The sequence below is a fragment of the Hordeum vulgare genome, unplaced genomic scaffold, assembly GCF_904849725.1.
Source record: "Hordeum vulgare subsp. vulgare unplaced genomic scaffold, MorexV3_pseudomolecules_assembly, whole genome shotgun sequence".
In the NCBI taxonomy this organism is placed as follows: Eukaryota; Viridiplantae; Streptophyta; class Magnoliopsida; order Poales; family Poaceae; genus Hordeum; species Hordeum vulgare.
The window spans coordinates 23,077-38,472 of record NW_025422585.1 but is presented as its reverse complement, the minus strand read 5'-3'; the positions used below and the strand labels follow the sequence as shown (position 1 = coordinate 38,472).

Genomic DNA, 15,396 nt, shown 5'->3' with positions numbered 1-15,396 from the left:
CTTCATCGTCGCATTCCTTCTTGGAGGTGTTGATGGGTACCGGTGCATTGGAGTCTTGGAACTTGGTGGAAGACTCTTAGTGGGCATAGCGGTTGCGAGTCTTTTCTGTTTTCTGTCGATCCACCTGCGTCGGTATTTGTTTCTTTTGTATTTTCTTTTCCATTTTTTTTGTTCGTGACTGTGTTTTTTCCGCCCCAGCACCTCTCGTCGGATGTTCTGTTTGGTTGGTTTGTAATACAAAGTAGGGGAAACCCTTTTTCGTCAAAACAGGACGACCTCTTCCAGGAATGTAGCTAGGGGCTGGCATCCTGCAGCCTGTTCACCAAACCGAAGAAGCTGGTCAACATCGGCCTAGCTGGCCAGAGGTTGACACAGATGTCCTTCATCACCGGTCGTGCCATGCTAAACAAGTCCATCATTTACTTCATCTGATTGTTCAGAAGAGGCAGGTGCTCGGACGCTTGGAATTGAGCCCAAAAGATCTTCTCTGATAGTGGGCACATACGTGCTCACCACACCACAACACTATCTTGAAGGTCTCTCAAGAACACCAAATTTGTGTAAGATGGGCAAAACGGCTCTCACCAAAAGTGCAGCAAAGCAGGTATGACTTATCGGTGGCGATCTTCTTCACTTGGTTCAACACTTTGCAATCCGCTTGGGCTTGGGTTCTGGCCTCCTAACAAATCGAGCTCATTTTGGAACACTTGGCTACTTGCTGGTTCGTTTCTTCCTGAAGGATGACTCGTTGAGCGTAAATCCCCTTCAGGTCTTCCTTGGTGTCCGCGACCCAGGCCGCCTGCTATTCACCGACCTCTTTAGCCTTGGCCAGCTCTCTGTTGGCTTGCTTCGCTGCAGCCTTCTCATGCTCGATTTCCTGCCGAGTTTTTCGCAACTCGGCCGGAGTTTTTCAAGCTCCGTGGAGAAAGCTATAGATAGATTTAAAATACAATTTAGAAGCTCTAAGAATCCATGTCATACAAATCTACAAATACTAAAGATTTTATGAATTTACCTTGTTGTCCCGCCATCTGCTTCTTGAGCAGATCCATGTCCTTTCCGGACCGGTCAAGCTTATGCTTTAGGTCTTCCAACTCCCTTGAGTTGGATACGGAAGCCGAAGCCGACACCTGAAAAAGTGCAAGATCAGCCTCCTCGCACGATATCGATCCCCTGATTGGCCTCGTTAATCCTATTAGGGTCTCGGGGGCTGCTGTATTTTCACTTATTTAACTCAGGGCTATGGTGGTCTCATCTTTGTATCTAACTCACGGCTTGGGGCTACTGTGGTTATGCACTCATGATATTTGTTTGCAGAACTATAGGTCTTTAGACCACTTATTTTCTACTCATCCGCTAAGAGCTATGGGATACATCTAGTTTTCAGCAACTCTAAGCATTAATGAAATTTCTAAACAAAGATTGAAGGTTACCTCTAAACAAAAATTGCACCCAAAGGTACGCGGTGCTCTGCAAGGGTGGAGGAGCTAGTCATGGCCGCCTACATCTCTTTTGTCCACCCATTGGGATCCTGCCCTACAACAGGAGGGGAAGGAAGGGTCACCTCGGCTCTCTCCATTAAAGGAGTAGAAGCTAAGGAGGGCTGCGGAGGTGGATGTGGATCCACTGGGTCCGAGGATGCTGCTTCGCCCGACTTCTCCCTTTCCATGGAGGAAGGGTTTCTACCCAATAGGTCCTCGGACACCGAGGTCTCTACCTTGGCCATAGGGATGCTGGCACTGTCCCCCGTGGGGAGCACGAGTGGAGCTTGAGAAGTCACCACCCCAACCCGTCTTGGGCGGGAGGGGAAGGATGACGCTCCTGGATGCGCTGGCTAGAGGAAGCCTGCTTGATAACTCCTTGTCACATAGACGAGAGAATTGCGAGCTGAAAAAGACAAAAGACCAATTAGACTTATGAAAGAGAGGGACCAGTGCATGGTAAATGAAATAAAATACCGCCTCGGGCGGTGGTTTGCTCTTGTGGGGCATGGCGAGGTCGTCCTCCGAATCTTAAAGGATGACGTCGGCCTTGGCAGGAGCCTGATGAGGAGCGGCTTCGAGGCCATTATAAGGCACCTCCGGTTGCAGCCGGTGTAGGCCCACGCAAGCTCTTAAGACACCATCCTCTTCCTTGTAGGGGATGACGTACCTTCCGTCCCCTTATCCTCCTCTTCATTTCCTTCCTCCTTGTCAGAGGAGATGACTCTGACATCCTCGGACTTAGCGTCTAATGTATCACGGATCCGAAGACCTTTCCTCTTCTTCTTTGACTCTTTCTTGGACTTAGCCGGGGCTTTTGGAGGCACCATTGACAATAGGGCGTGAAGCTCGGGGGTCTTGATGTCTTTGGGCAGCAGTGACGAGCATTTGATAAGCGCCACCTTGGATCCTCATTTCTAAATAAAAAAGGAAGGTTTAGGTAAATATGAAATCCAGTATTATTAAAGATCATCGGCATTGTTGTTACCGCGGAAGGGACGCACGAGGCCTTATAGCCGATGTGTGGCCCGTCTCGGGAAATTTGTTCTTGGGGTTTTTTAAAAAGGGTCATCCACACACCATCAATATCATTGTGGAAGAAGTTCCACAGTGTTGTGGTGTCTTCGGGCTCGAACATCCACATCAGGCTGGCCCGAAGCTGAAGTGGTAGGATGAAGCGATGCAGCATCACGTCCACCACGTTCACCAGCTCAATCTTCTTATTCGAGGATCCAGATACTCTCCTGTAGGGTGGCGATATCCTCTGGATTGGCCCAGTATAGGCCTTACCTCTGCCAGGACACGCTAAATTCCTTGGAGGTAGACCTGTAAAGGGGGAGGCACGGCGTGGTCTGCGATGAGCGTTCAGTGCCGTAGAACCACTTGCTCTGCCAGATCTTCACAGTTTCAATAAAGATACCCTTCAGCCACTCTGGTTTCTGGAGCTTGCTGATCATGGGCCCCCCACATTCGGCGAATTCATCGCCACCTCTCTTCAGCTTGACGCAGAAGGTTTGCTGCCATAGGCTAAAGTGCCTCTCCACCCGCAAGAATGCCTCACACGCTATTACGTAAGTGGTGAGGTGCATGATGCAGTTTGGGGCCAGATTGTAGAAATCTAGCGAGTAGAAGAAAAGGATTCCTCGCACGAAGGGGTGCAGGGGAACCCTAGACCCCAAATGAGGTGGGGGATGAAGATGACCCACTCCCCTGGCTTGGGAGTAGGGACGCGTTAGCCGTGCTCTGGGACCCTGCAGGTGGCATTAACACGTATGTAGCCCACCGATGGGAGCTCTTCGATGGTGGCGTCGGTGACTTTGGAAGCCACCCATTTCCTCTGTAGTTCCGCTTTGGCCATGGCATATGATGTGGAAGACTGGAAAAAAGCCTCGAGCTTGCAAATGGGGATTGAGGGTGCGAGAGCTGGAAGGTTTGGGTGTTAGAACAAAAGGGAGTCGTGAGGTAAAAGATTCACAACCCCTGCTCTTTATAAGCCGGTAAAAAGGCGATGCATCCCATCCGCTCCGCCATAAAAGTCGTCATGTTTCGGTTAACCGTGCCGTTATGGACGTTTGAGGTGAAAGAATTGATTGATGATATCCCCTAAAATGCAGGGCACAATCTCTGTTTTGATACAACATGCCAATTAGAGGGTTGCCTCAAACCACGATTCAAGTAAGCCATGATGGATGCGCGTGATGTCACGAATGGTGACGATTTGGAAAAAGTTGTTAGTTATTGACTGTCGAACAAGCCTATGAATCTAGTCTTCAAGACTAGAAATGTTGCACATTTCGAATAAGCCAAGATGCATTCTAATAATGAGTGGCCAAACTGGCTTTATCCCTTGTTAAAAGAATAGCACAGGCAAGTTCCGGATGTACGAATTTTGTGCATATGCTTGGGCGGGGCTGTTGAACTTGCCTACTAAGCCGAAGACTATCAGGCTGAAGATAGTATCCAAAAAAGATTACCATCCTTGGCTTCGAAGACAAGTTCGAGGGCTACTGAAGGTGTCCTCGACTAGGGGGTCCTTGCCAAGCCGTCCTATTCCATGGGTCGGGATGACAACCCGTTAAGAAGGAAGGACTCCGGAGGCTTCTAACCTATGGCGTAAGCATATCAGACTTAACCAATGATCTCACGTGCGCTCCAAGCAGGTTGTTAGATTCGGCATATAATCCCTAGATGGCAACCGACCATGTGTAATCATTGATACCCTCGATGCCTATGTAATCCCAAGGGGTTAGTCCGTACAAACAAAAAATATTCATTATCATACCCCAAGGGTTTAGACTACAATTATGATCTCAAGGTATATCAACTGTGTACTTCGATACAACCGTAACATAAGCAAGAGCATGACGTAGGATTTTACCTCCTAAAAAAGGGCCCGAACGAGGGTAAAAATGTTGTGTCCCTTGTCTCTTGTTAACCACCGACCCGATCACACAACTTGCCCCCCTACCCGAGGTCTACAGGTTTTGATACCTACGCTGCTACTGCATATACACGGGGCTAGCAGGTGGGCCCCACTTAGCAGAAATGTCGGTTACGCCCTCCCCTCCCCTCCCTCTCCTCCCCACCTTCCTGTGCCCCTCGCGTCACCCCGAGCGGCGGCCGGGGCAGTGCCGCTCGCCTAGCCGCCAGCTCCCTTCCTCCCAGCCCCTCCCTGCCGTCGGGCAAGGCCCGGGGCGGTGTCGGCGGCAGTGGGACCTCCCTTCCCCGCTCATCATGGCCTCCCACTTGAGGGAACGTTAGGATGGCGGTGTGCCTCGACCGATAGACGGTCTGGTGATCTACGGGTGGCCTGTCCGCGGTGGAGCTGCCCCTTGGCGGTGTGGTGGTGGCCGCTGGTGTGCTGGTCCGGTGCGTCGCCCACGGCCCAGATCTGGGCCCTTGGGCCCCATTTGGGTTTTAGATGGACCGAGTCGGTCCTCTAGCGGTGCTAGTTGCGGTCGGATGGATATGTGCTCCTGCTCGGACGTGGATCGGCGAAGCCTTGACGCGCCTGTTGCATCACAACAACAATGGCTTCACGGGCGGGGGCCTGGTCAGTCCCGTGGGCCCGTGTTACTGGTATGACTCAGTTGCTGCGTCGGGTCGGCTACTACCTCAGTGGTGGAGGTCGGTCCCTCGCGCGTGTCTACTGTACTGCTACTCCTGGTTTCCGGCATGTGTACGTCTCCTTTCTTCAGACCTCGCGTATTTTCTCCGGGAAGACGGTGTGGGAAGCTTCTAGACCGTGTTGGCGGGGGATGGTGGTCGGTATGGTAGCGGGCTCTGGCGCGTCCGAGGTGAAGGTTGGGATCAGGAGAAATCCCTATCGGCCCGGCCGACACCTGCACGGTTGTCACGCCCAAGATGCGACCCTATCCTCAATTTGGCTCGAAGGCCTCGTCAGGGATAGAAGCGCATCTCGTCGTGTCGCAAGAATGGATATCGTTACAAGTACATGTACTGAAAAGATGAGATATATATACAGAGTTGGCTTACACTCGCCACAAGCTACATCAGAGTCACATCAGTACATTACATAATCAACAAGAGTAAGAGCAGGGTCCGACTACGGACGAAAACAAACGAGAAAAATAAGAACGACGTCCATCCTTGCTATCCCAGGCTGCCGGCCTGGAACCCATCCTAGATTGATGAAGAAGAAGAAGAAGAAGAAGAAGCAACTCCAAATGAACAATCAACGCGCTCGCGTCAAGTAACCTTTACATGTACCTGAAACTGGTGTTGTAGTAATCTGTGAGCCACAGGGGACTCAGCAATCTCATTTCCAAAGGTATCAAGACTAGCAAAGCTTAATGGATGAGGTATGGTTAAGTGGTGAGGTTGCATCAGCGGCTAAGCATATATTTGGTGGCTAACTTACGAGTACAAGAAATAAGAGGGGGAAGATCTATGCATAACGGACGTGAACTACTGATGATCAAAAGAATGATCCTGAACACCTATCTACGTCAGACATAACCCCACCGTGTCCTCGATCGGAGAAGGAACTCACGAAAGAGACAGTCACGGTTACGCACACAGTTGGCAAGTTTTAATTAAGTTAACTTCAAGTTATCTAGAACCAGTGTTAAACAAAGCTTTCACGTTGCCACATAACCGCGGGCACGGCTTTCCGAAAGATTTAACCCTGCAGGGGTGCTCCAACTAGTCCATCACAAATTACCACAAGCCGCATAGAAATCCTCAATCACGAAGCTCGCGATCTCGTCAGATTCCTTAGTGGAAAACCTTAACTCTGAGATTACCCAAAGCATCACCGGAATCCCGGTGCACAAGATATCTCGTCAAAGGTAAAACTAATCCAGCAAGGCCGCCCGACGTGTCGACGATTCCGATAGGAGCCGCGTTTCTCGTTCTCAGGACAGGACGGATGGAACTAGCTACGGGTGCCAAACCTCGAGTTTCCCCGTGGTGGCCCCGCAAGCAGACCGTTTGGGACCAACACCATCAGCACTGGCCCCCCTGTTTATGTAAAATTACTCCTCGGGTTCTTGACGCCCTATGCATCTCAAATTTTTAACAAATTATTATGTTGGGCAAATGTAGAACCAATGTTGGGCCTTGCCAGACCAGCTTTAATCTAAAACGAATTATCAAAGGGGTCCCCATAACAACCCCGATCGTGTTAGGAGCGCTCATTTATGGAACATAACACCAGTAGCCGAAAACTAAGGGGGCAAAGGTGGAACAAAACACCATGCTAGAAAGGCCAAGCCTTCCACCTTTTACAAAGTATATAGGTGCATTAAATTAAATAACATTTAATAGGGTGATATAGCAAGGAACCCATGTAATCATATGGAAGCAACTGCACCTGCAACTAGCAACGCTAACATAGGGTTAAGCAAGCGGTAACATAGCCAATCAGTGGTTTGCTAGGTCGAACAGGTTGAGGGTAATCATGGCATTGTTGAGAGGCTGATATTTAACATATGGTAGGCAACGAGACTTAATCGATAGAAGCGATAAAACTAGCATGGCAATGATAGTAATGTTATCTAGGGAAATGATCATCTTGCGTGAGATCCCGCGTGGAAGAAGAATGCCTCCGTGAAGCAGACGAACCGACGTAGTCGAGCGGGTCCTCACATCCGACACGCTTGTTGAACTCTATCGAGACGAAGCAAACCGGAAACACGAATCAACACACGAGATTCACCACACGATGCACAACACAAATGATGCATGAGCAGCTGAATACATGCAAGTCACGGCATGACAATTTCACACAATCAAAACTACACATTAAGTGAAGTTCAATATGCAACGAGTTGCATATCGACGAAACTCCGCATATGAATTATTTAGTTCACTCCCGGTTATTTACACGGCAATATTAATGTTGTCAAACATGCAAGAGGTGGAGCGGAAATTAAACTACCTATCTAGACATTTTAAGTGAGGTCGGAAATGACATATAGCACCTCCGAGACGACCTCACATGTTAATTTACAATTCTGTCCAGATCTGAGCTAACACATTTAATTAGTTGTTAAACAGCAAAACAAATAGGTTCACGTGATTCTACGCGTCAAGACAAGCAATCTACACATAGAGATCATCTCCAACGGAGCTACGGATCAAAAGTTACAAGCACCACAAGATATGATGGCATGAATGCAATATGCATGCAACGGCGGTCACGAGCACTTCAAAACATCCAACCAGCAAGGGAAAATGAAACTAAATGAGATTCTAAGCAAGTTTCATGTAGGACACGTTCAAATCGGAGCTACGGTTCAAAAACTACGAGCAAAACAAGAAATGACTACAATCTGCCAAAATCAGCCACATAGCACTTTCTACACCCCACAACTACGGCTACACAACTCCGATAAGCTCAAGCAAGGCATGGCACGGAAGAGGGCAAGATGCACTACTACAAACACCCAACAACAACTAGCATGGCAGCAAGGAGCACTAGGAAAAGAAGACACAAAATGGTATCTCACACACTATTTCAGACTTAGTGAAAATTACACCTCATGAAAGTGCAGTTTTCGATCTGAAGCTATATTGACAGCAGCAAAACCTATAGCTACAGGACTTCAAATGGCGTGAGAATTTACAGCATGCTAGAGAAACACAAGGGGTACAACTAACTCCATTGGATCAACCTCAAAAGAGCTACAGATCACAAGATGCAAGCAAGACAAGACAGCAACAAAATAATAACAGATTCCAGACTTAGAAATATTTCAGCACGTCCAAAACAGCACTATTTCTAGCAAATTGAGAGCAAGCAAAACACACCTAAACATGCATTTCTATTGCAACCAAAAACACCAGGGGCTAAACAAAACATCCAAGATCAACTCCCTAGTTGACAACTAATTCAAACGAGGCACGGAATAAATCCTACGAATTAAACAAAAGGGCAACATAGCAAAATATCTCGCGAACTAACTTGCTCAAAAGCTAAAACTAATTGCACAGAAAAATCACATGGATTTTTCTATCCCGAAAACATATAAAATATGTGGGGTTTGCAACACAAAATAATGTCACACATTAATGCGAGATAATCACCTATATACGGGAAAATAAACTACCGGCAATCCATACACGCAAAAATACAAATGACTGGCCTAAAATACAAGATAAAATGGTCCCTAAAACATAGACATTTTATCTATGGCATACGGGCAACCCGGTCTTGCACGAAAAATAAATACGGGTCGAAACCTATTAGGACAGCACACTTATCTAGGCAAACAGCACGCTAAACAACGTCAAACAAATGTGCAAGTTGTGGAATCATGTTCTACTCGCAAAACTACCCCAAAACCATATAAAATACTCCTCGTTTCGACTTACGGAATAAAAGTTACAGGCATTTAAATATATCTATTTACTGGAATTTATCTAAAACGAAATAAAAACTTAAAATACTACATGGGCCGACAGGGGCGCAAAATAGCAATCGGATGCCTGGGCGAGGAATAGGGAACAGGGGCAAGGGAGGCTTACCTTGGGCCGGATCAGACCGGCCTGGTCGGCTGGGGAGGCTCCTGGGCCAGGGAGCGGCGACGCACTGGAGTTGGGCCGCGACTGGCGACCCGGGGGCGAGGTGGGCCGCGAGGCTGACGGGGACGACGGGCCAGCGGTGCTGGCGGGCGACAGGAGGCCAGCCCAGGCGCTAGCGAGGCTGACGGCGCGGTCAACGGCGCGCCAGCGGGATCGTGACCCCGATCTGGATCGCACGCGGCGGCGGCTCCTTCTCCCGCGGCGGCGACCCGCGGTGCATGGCGACGGGAGCACAGGGGGCTCAAAGGGACCGGCCGGATCGGTGTGTCCGAGGCGGCGGCGGGACAACGCAAGGAGCAGGCGGCGATGCGGGAGAGGCGGCGGCGCATGGCGGCAGCGGCGAGGGGGCGCACCGGCCGGCGTAACTCCGGTGGGGCTCCGACCTGGCCAGGGACGGCGACGGGGCGCCTAGGCCAGGGACGCCAACTCCGGCGAGGCCCTCCGGTGGCGCTCCGATGAGGAGGCGCGACGAGGAGCAGCAGGAGGAGCTCGGCCAGAGAACGCTCGGGCGCGGCGGCGGCGCGGATGGGCCTGCCCGGGCCCGATCTGGGCTCGGCGGGCCCGCGGCGGCTGGTGGGTGGGAGGAGAGAGAGTGCGGCTAGGGTTTGAGGGGCGCGGATCCCGAGGAAGAGAGAGAGGGGTTGTCTGAATAATGCATGGGGGTCTATAAATAGACAAACGGGGGGGGGGGGGGCTCGGTTAACCGGAATCGCGTTCCGGATCCAACCGCGGTGTCGGATTCGGACGATTCCGAACGTGGGTATGGGTACGCGGCCGTGTAGAGGGGATATCCGAAGAGGAGAGGGAGAACGGGCGGCGCGACAACGATTTTTAAAACACCGACAGACGTCCGACGGTAGACCGAATACGGTGCCGCTACGGTCGACCGTTCGGGTACCAGACGGTCTCCGATCGCGACGAAATTCGATAGGCGGCCTAGCTATATTAAAATAAGACCGCACGTCAAATCTCAATCCGGTCAGAGAAAGTTTTAAGCATACTTAAAAAACAGGGTTTCGAACGATGCCGCGGGCGCGTGCGTGTGCGGTCGGACTCAGAACGGACAACGACGAGAACCGGCAACTACTAACGGATGCAAGTTTTGAAAACGGGCGGCAACGGGATGCTGATGCAATGCTTATGATGTGCATGATGCGATGATGATGCGACAAAAGAAAATAGACACACGACGAAAACGGAATAGAAGGGGAATCTTCTGGAACGTCGGCATCGGGCTGTCACAACGGTGTTGTCTAAGGGTGCTGCCAGACCTTCCTGGAGGGCGTCGGGGCTACCATTTCCTTCTCCCCGCCGAGTACCGGGGGAAACCCTTGGCGACAGCGTCGTCATCGTCACGTCCCTTCTTGGAGGTATTGATTGGTACTGGCGATTCGGAGCCTGGCAGCTTGGTGGGAGATCTTTAGTGGGCGCAACGGTCGCGAGGCTTCTCCGCTTTTTTTGTTGACCCGCCACTGTCGGCATTTGTTCCTTTTTGTATTTTCTTTTTAGTTTTTTTTTGGCGTGACTATGTTGTTTACGCCCCAACATATATCGTCATTTGTATCGGTGTCGGTTGCTTTGAAATACAAAGTGGGGGGAAACCCTTTTTCGTCAAAAGCCAGTGCAGCCACCAAAAGAGCAAATGGAGGACCAGCTCCATGGTGGACTTAAAAAGAACATATTTCTATCACCAAAACAATTTTGTAGGTACACTAATACATACATTACATGTTCAGTAATAATTTCATACATGGTGTATATAAAAGAAAATACAGACATGAAAATGGTCATTTTTTGTTGTTGTTGGGCCGAGATATTTTTTGTATACAATCTGCAACTCATAATTCTTTTGATCGAAATTTTACGGACATGTTGGGAATATCTATAAGTTTTCAGAAAAATATTATTTTTTTAAACATAGAAAAAACATTTCTGAATCATTTAAAATAAAGTTCTCGAGTGTACCTGTCTACCAAAACTTGCACTCAGTGAGCCATACACATTTTAACAAAGATGTTGTGATTTCTTTCCTTCTAGATGTTCCATAAAGCCGGTGTTGGCGACACGGAGTAGGGTTGGCAGCGCTCACAACAACATCAATAGTGCTATCTCAACAGACTTCTACATGCGTTTTACAGGGTTAGTTTGAGTTGGCAGATTGTTATTGAATTAAGGGGAGGGAGAGGGAGGGGAACTTTTGAAATCTGGGTGTATATACATTCTATATGTAAAACAAAATTAGCAATTCAACATAAAATCAAGAAAATCTCAAACTATTTTTAAATAAACTTGATCTTTAATTATACTTGTAAGAAAATTTTCAAAAAAGAAAATTACACTTTCATTTCTTTTCATAAAAAGACAATTTTTGGGTCAAAACAGTATGACTAGTGACCTATAATAACAAATAAATTTCATTTTTTTTGTTCAAAAGTCAATATAGACTTTTTTCTTGAAAATTATATAGTAGTACAAAACAAAGTCAAGTTTAATCTAAAAATATATCAAAACTATTTTGTCTTTTTAATTAACTAATTAAAAAATCATTATATAGGCTGTATATACAATCAGGAACCAAAGTGTATTTCCCGGAGGGAGGGACACCCATTTGAAATTCAGGAGGAGGGGGGGCGGGGCGTAATAGTGGGTATGTTGTTTAGATTACTAGATGATGCCTCGTCACGTTGCTGCGGAAAACTTGCTAGAAGATCTATGAAAATTGCTAAAAAACATCTATAACTTATAAGAAGCGAATATAAGCTCAGAAATGAAAATAAAATATAAAAAGTGTAAAAAGAGAAAAAAAATGCAGTAAAAGAATGTCATTTTTAACAAAAATGTGAATTTGAACTACATATGTATGGTACATGCAACCAACACATATATTGTTAATATAAAATCTAATGCGAAAAGTAACTTAAGAGTAATATGCATGAATTGATGTTATGATGCTTGCATGTATAGAGTAATGAAAAAACAATGTAATTTATAACTTAAATACATAAATTTCTCATGTGTAGCACACTTGCATGTCTAGGAAAATAGTACTAGTGGGTTGTATCTATTTAGAAATAAAAGATTGAAGTGGGATGGTGCTGTGTGGCGAGCTTTGCTACATCAAAAGAAATTTACAGCGCCCACCCCACCTGTTAAATTCTGGGGCGGTTAATTAGGAAGGGAAGGTTTAGGGCTTTGCTACAGCTACGGATGCTTTACAAGACTTCTATGGACGAGGCTGAGCTGGGTTATTTTAATTGGTGATTAGATGAGGCCGGTCCCACGGTGAAAATCAAAGGGGAAGATTAATGAAGGGAAAAGTATAGGTCCGTAACTTTTTGTAAAACAAATCCGTAAGTCTAGCATTTTTGAAAGGTTTATACTGACTATTAATCCCACCGCCCCCCTGATGTGCATTGGGTGGGCCCCTCCTCTATTTTCCTCCAATTAGAAAGAGCCATGTAAGCCATTACGTTACTTTACGGTATGGTAGCTATGTAGGTTTAGCATTGCTCACTAAAAAAGGACAAATCAACTGTTTCATAAAATTGTCTTAAATAAAAAACTGATCTGTAAAATCATGTAGCCTTTTTAACACATTATGAACGCAAACGTTTGTATATACATGCGTATATATTCATCTTTTTAAATGCACACACGTACACCTTATTTCAATACACCTTATAATTTTTTGAAATAAGTTGAGGTATATTGCGAGCATCGGAACTTAAACCCTGGTAAAATAAAGATACCAGTGTTCCTCTAACTACCCAACCAGGTACGTAAAATCTAGCATTTTGGACAGTATCCGACTAGGAGCTCAATGTGGTAAATTTTCGTGTTTTGATCCTTTTCTGGAACTTGATTCAAATCTGACCTTAATTTATACAAATTTTGGGATCTGATTTTTTTTTCCTATCATCAGGTTCTATAACGGTAGGGTATAACAACCTATCACCGTAGTCTCTAATGGTAGAATTGCAGGTCCTATCAATTTTTTTTCCTTAGTATGCGGCACGGTGTTCACACCTACCGACGATCACCTTGACGGTAGGGTACAGGCTACCGCCATCATGTGTGGTTGTACGGGTCCGTGGTGTTGACGTGGATAAGTTTCCTACCGTCAGAGAGGTCAACGGTAGCCTGTTATACCCTGCCGTTAAAGACTCGACGAATTTTTTATAAGAGGGTCAGACCCCGATTTATTTACAAACAACGGTCAGATCCGGATCAAAATTTTAAAAAGGGTCAAAACATGAAATTTTGCCTCTCAGTTAGGGAGAATGGAGAAAAGATTATTTCATTCTCATGGTCAACTTTGGAATTTCAACATATATGCCATAGAACTTAATTCGTGGTGCTCAGGGTGGGAGTAATCAGATCCTGGCTGACTCGGCCTGCACCTTGATGTGCATGGTGGAGTTGTAGTGCACCACCTCGGGCCGCACCGTCTGCATCGAGAACACCTCCGACTGCAGGTAGCAGAACCCGTCGCCGGCGTTGGGGCCGTAGTAGAACTGCGCCGCCGCGCACGCGCAGTCGTCCAGGCACGCCTTCTTGCACGCCTCCTCGCCCACCCGCTCCACGGCCCGCATGCTCGTGGCGTGGTCGTTGAAGTAGCCCGTGCCCGGCAGCGACACCAGCCGGTGCTGCGCGCGCCGCCCCGGCGACGACGAGGAGCCGCACGCCGTCGGCGGTGGACTCGTCGGGACGCAGCCGCGGTTGGGCCTCCGGAAGTCCACCGCCCGGAAGTTGGCCGCGTCGGGGCAGCTGCACTGCGTGTCGTCCGTGCACACGCCGTACGCGCCGCAGACTGTTGGGTACGCGCAGCCGCCGTCCGGGAAGAGGCGCAGCACGTCGAACACCGGCGCCCAGCCCGAGCCGGAGCGCCACTCGTAGAGCCGGAGGTGGCCGTCGTGCTCCAGCCGCATGTACTGCACGGTGCCCGCCACGACGGTGGGCAGCTGGATGACGGCCACTGACGGCGCTCCGGGCCGGGCGGAGACCGTGAGGCTCCCGTTGGCGTACGTCGCGTAGGCGCCGACCGCGGTCTCGCCGAAGCCGAGGTGGAAATAGCGCTGCGGCGGCGTGGCGTAGACGTAGGCGCTCAGGGCGTCGTCCTCGACGGTGAGGTAGAACCTGCCGTCGCGCCAGTCAGCCGCCGACGCGTTGGCGGTGAGCCGCGCGCCGTGCTTCAGCGACTGGCCGACGAGCAGCGCGTCCGTGGGCTGGTCGAACGACTGCCACACCGTGGCGTTGAGCCCGTCGAACAGCACCAGGTTGCCGTCGCTGCCGATGGTCACCCCGGCGACGGACCGGCCCTTGGCGCCGGCGGACCACACCGCCGACCCGTTGGCCGATCTGAGCACCAGCTCACCCTCAGGCGTGAGCTCCGCGGAGGCGCCCTCGCCCACGGGGCTGGCGCGGTTGGCGGACCAGACGACCTGCGGGACGCCGGTCGTGACGGAGGTGATGAGCGCGCCGCTGTTGCAGTAGACGACGGCGACGCCGAGGAGGAAGCCGGCGCACGGGGCCGCGCCGTGGCTGCTGGTGCAGAAGAAGCCGAAGGCGAAGGAGGGGCCGAAGCCGGCCGGGTTGAGGCGCAGCAGGGCGACGCGCGCCACGGAGCCGTCGGTGTAGACGACGTGGTGCGGCAGGCCGGCGTCCGTGTTGGCCCAGGTCGTGGGCGCCCTCGCCGCCGGGTAGTCAAACCTCTGCTGCTCCTGCTGCTGCGCTCGAACCCCGCCGCCGGCGAGAAGGCAGCCGATCAGCGCGATGATCGTGGCACGGTGCATCATGGGCCGTGACTGCTTGATCGTGATCGTGATGTGATAGTGGATGGAGCACTGTGGTGGAGGAACGATCGACGGAGCGTGTTCTTTTATAGTATAAGCGATCGGGATCGGTGTGGACAGGAAGCATGTGGAATTCCGGCGTGGAAGTCGTCGTCGTCGACCGGGATGGCGCCGCGCCGCCGCGTGCCGTTGGTTCACGACCCGTCAGCGCGCGCGTATGTACGTACGCACACGCAACGTGGCGGCGAGGTGTGCCGGTGGCCAGCTTATTGCCCGCCGTACGCATGTGTGCATGTACAGCGCGTACGTACATGGTTTTCTTGTACCGTTCCTCGAGCTCATTTCCTTGCATGTTATACTTCGATCGCCCTGTCGGTGGCACGCGCATACATACCTTAGTACGATACTGTCCGGTCATGAGTGCTTGCTTAATTCATTGTAAGAGAGTTTGTGATTGGGGTGATCAGGATCCACCAACCCCGCGTCGTCTGCATCGTTGGATCCGCATGTAACATTTTTCCTCCTATGCAGCAAAATTTCGATATCATGCAACAATTTTTTCAACGGTTACAATA

The 15,396-nt window shown here is 49.6% G+C and overlaps 1 protein-coding gene across 1 annotated transcript; it reads right to left on the bottom strand.

The window, feature by feature from the left end:
• Window positions 1-13,310: 13,310 nt before the first annotated feature.
• LOC123420718 (EP1-like glycoprotein 3) lies at window positions 13,311-14,874 on the bottom strand. The gene has a single exon (XM_045107415.1). The coding sequence runs from the start codon at window positions 14,822-14,824 to the stop codon at window positions 13,403-13,405; it is 1,422 nt and encodes a 473-aa protein (XP_044963350.1). The 5' UTR covers window positions 14,825-14,874; the 3' UTR covers window positions 13,311-13,402.
• Window positions 14,875-15,396: the final 522 nt, after the last annotated feature.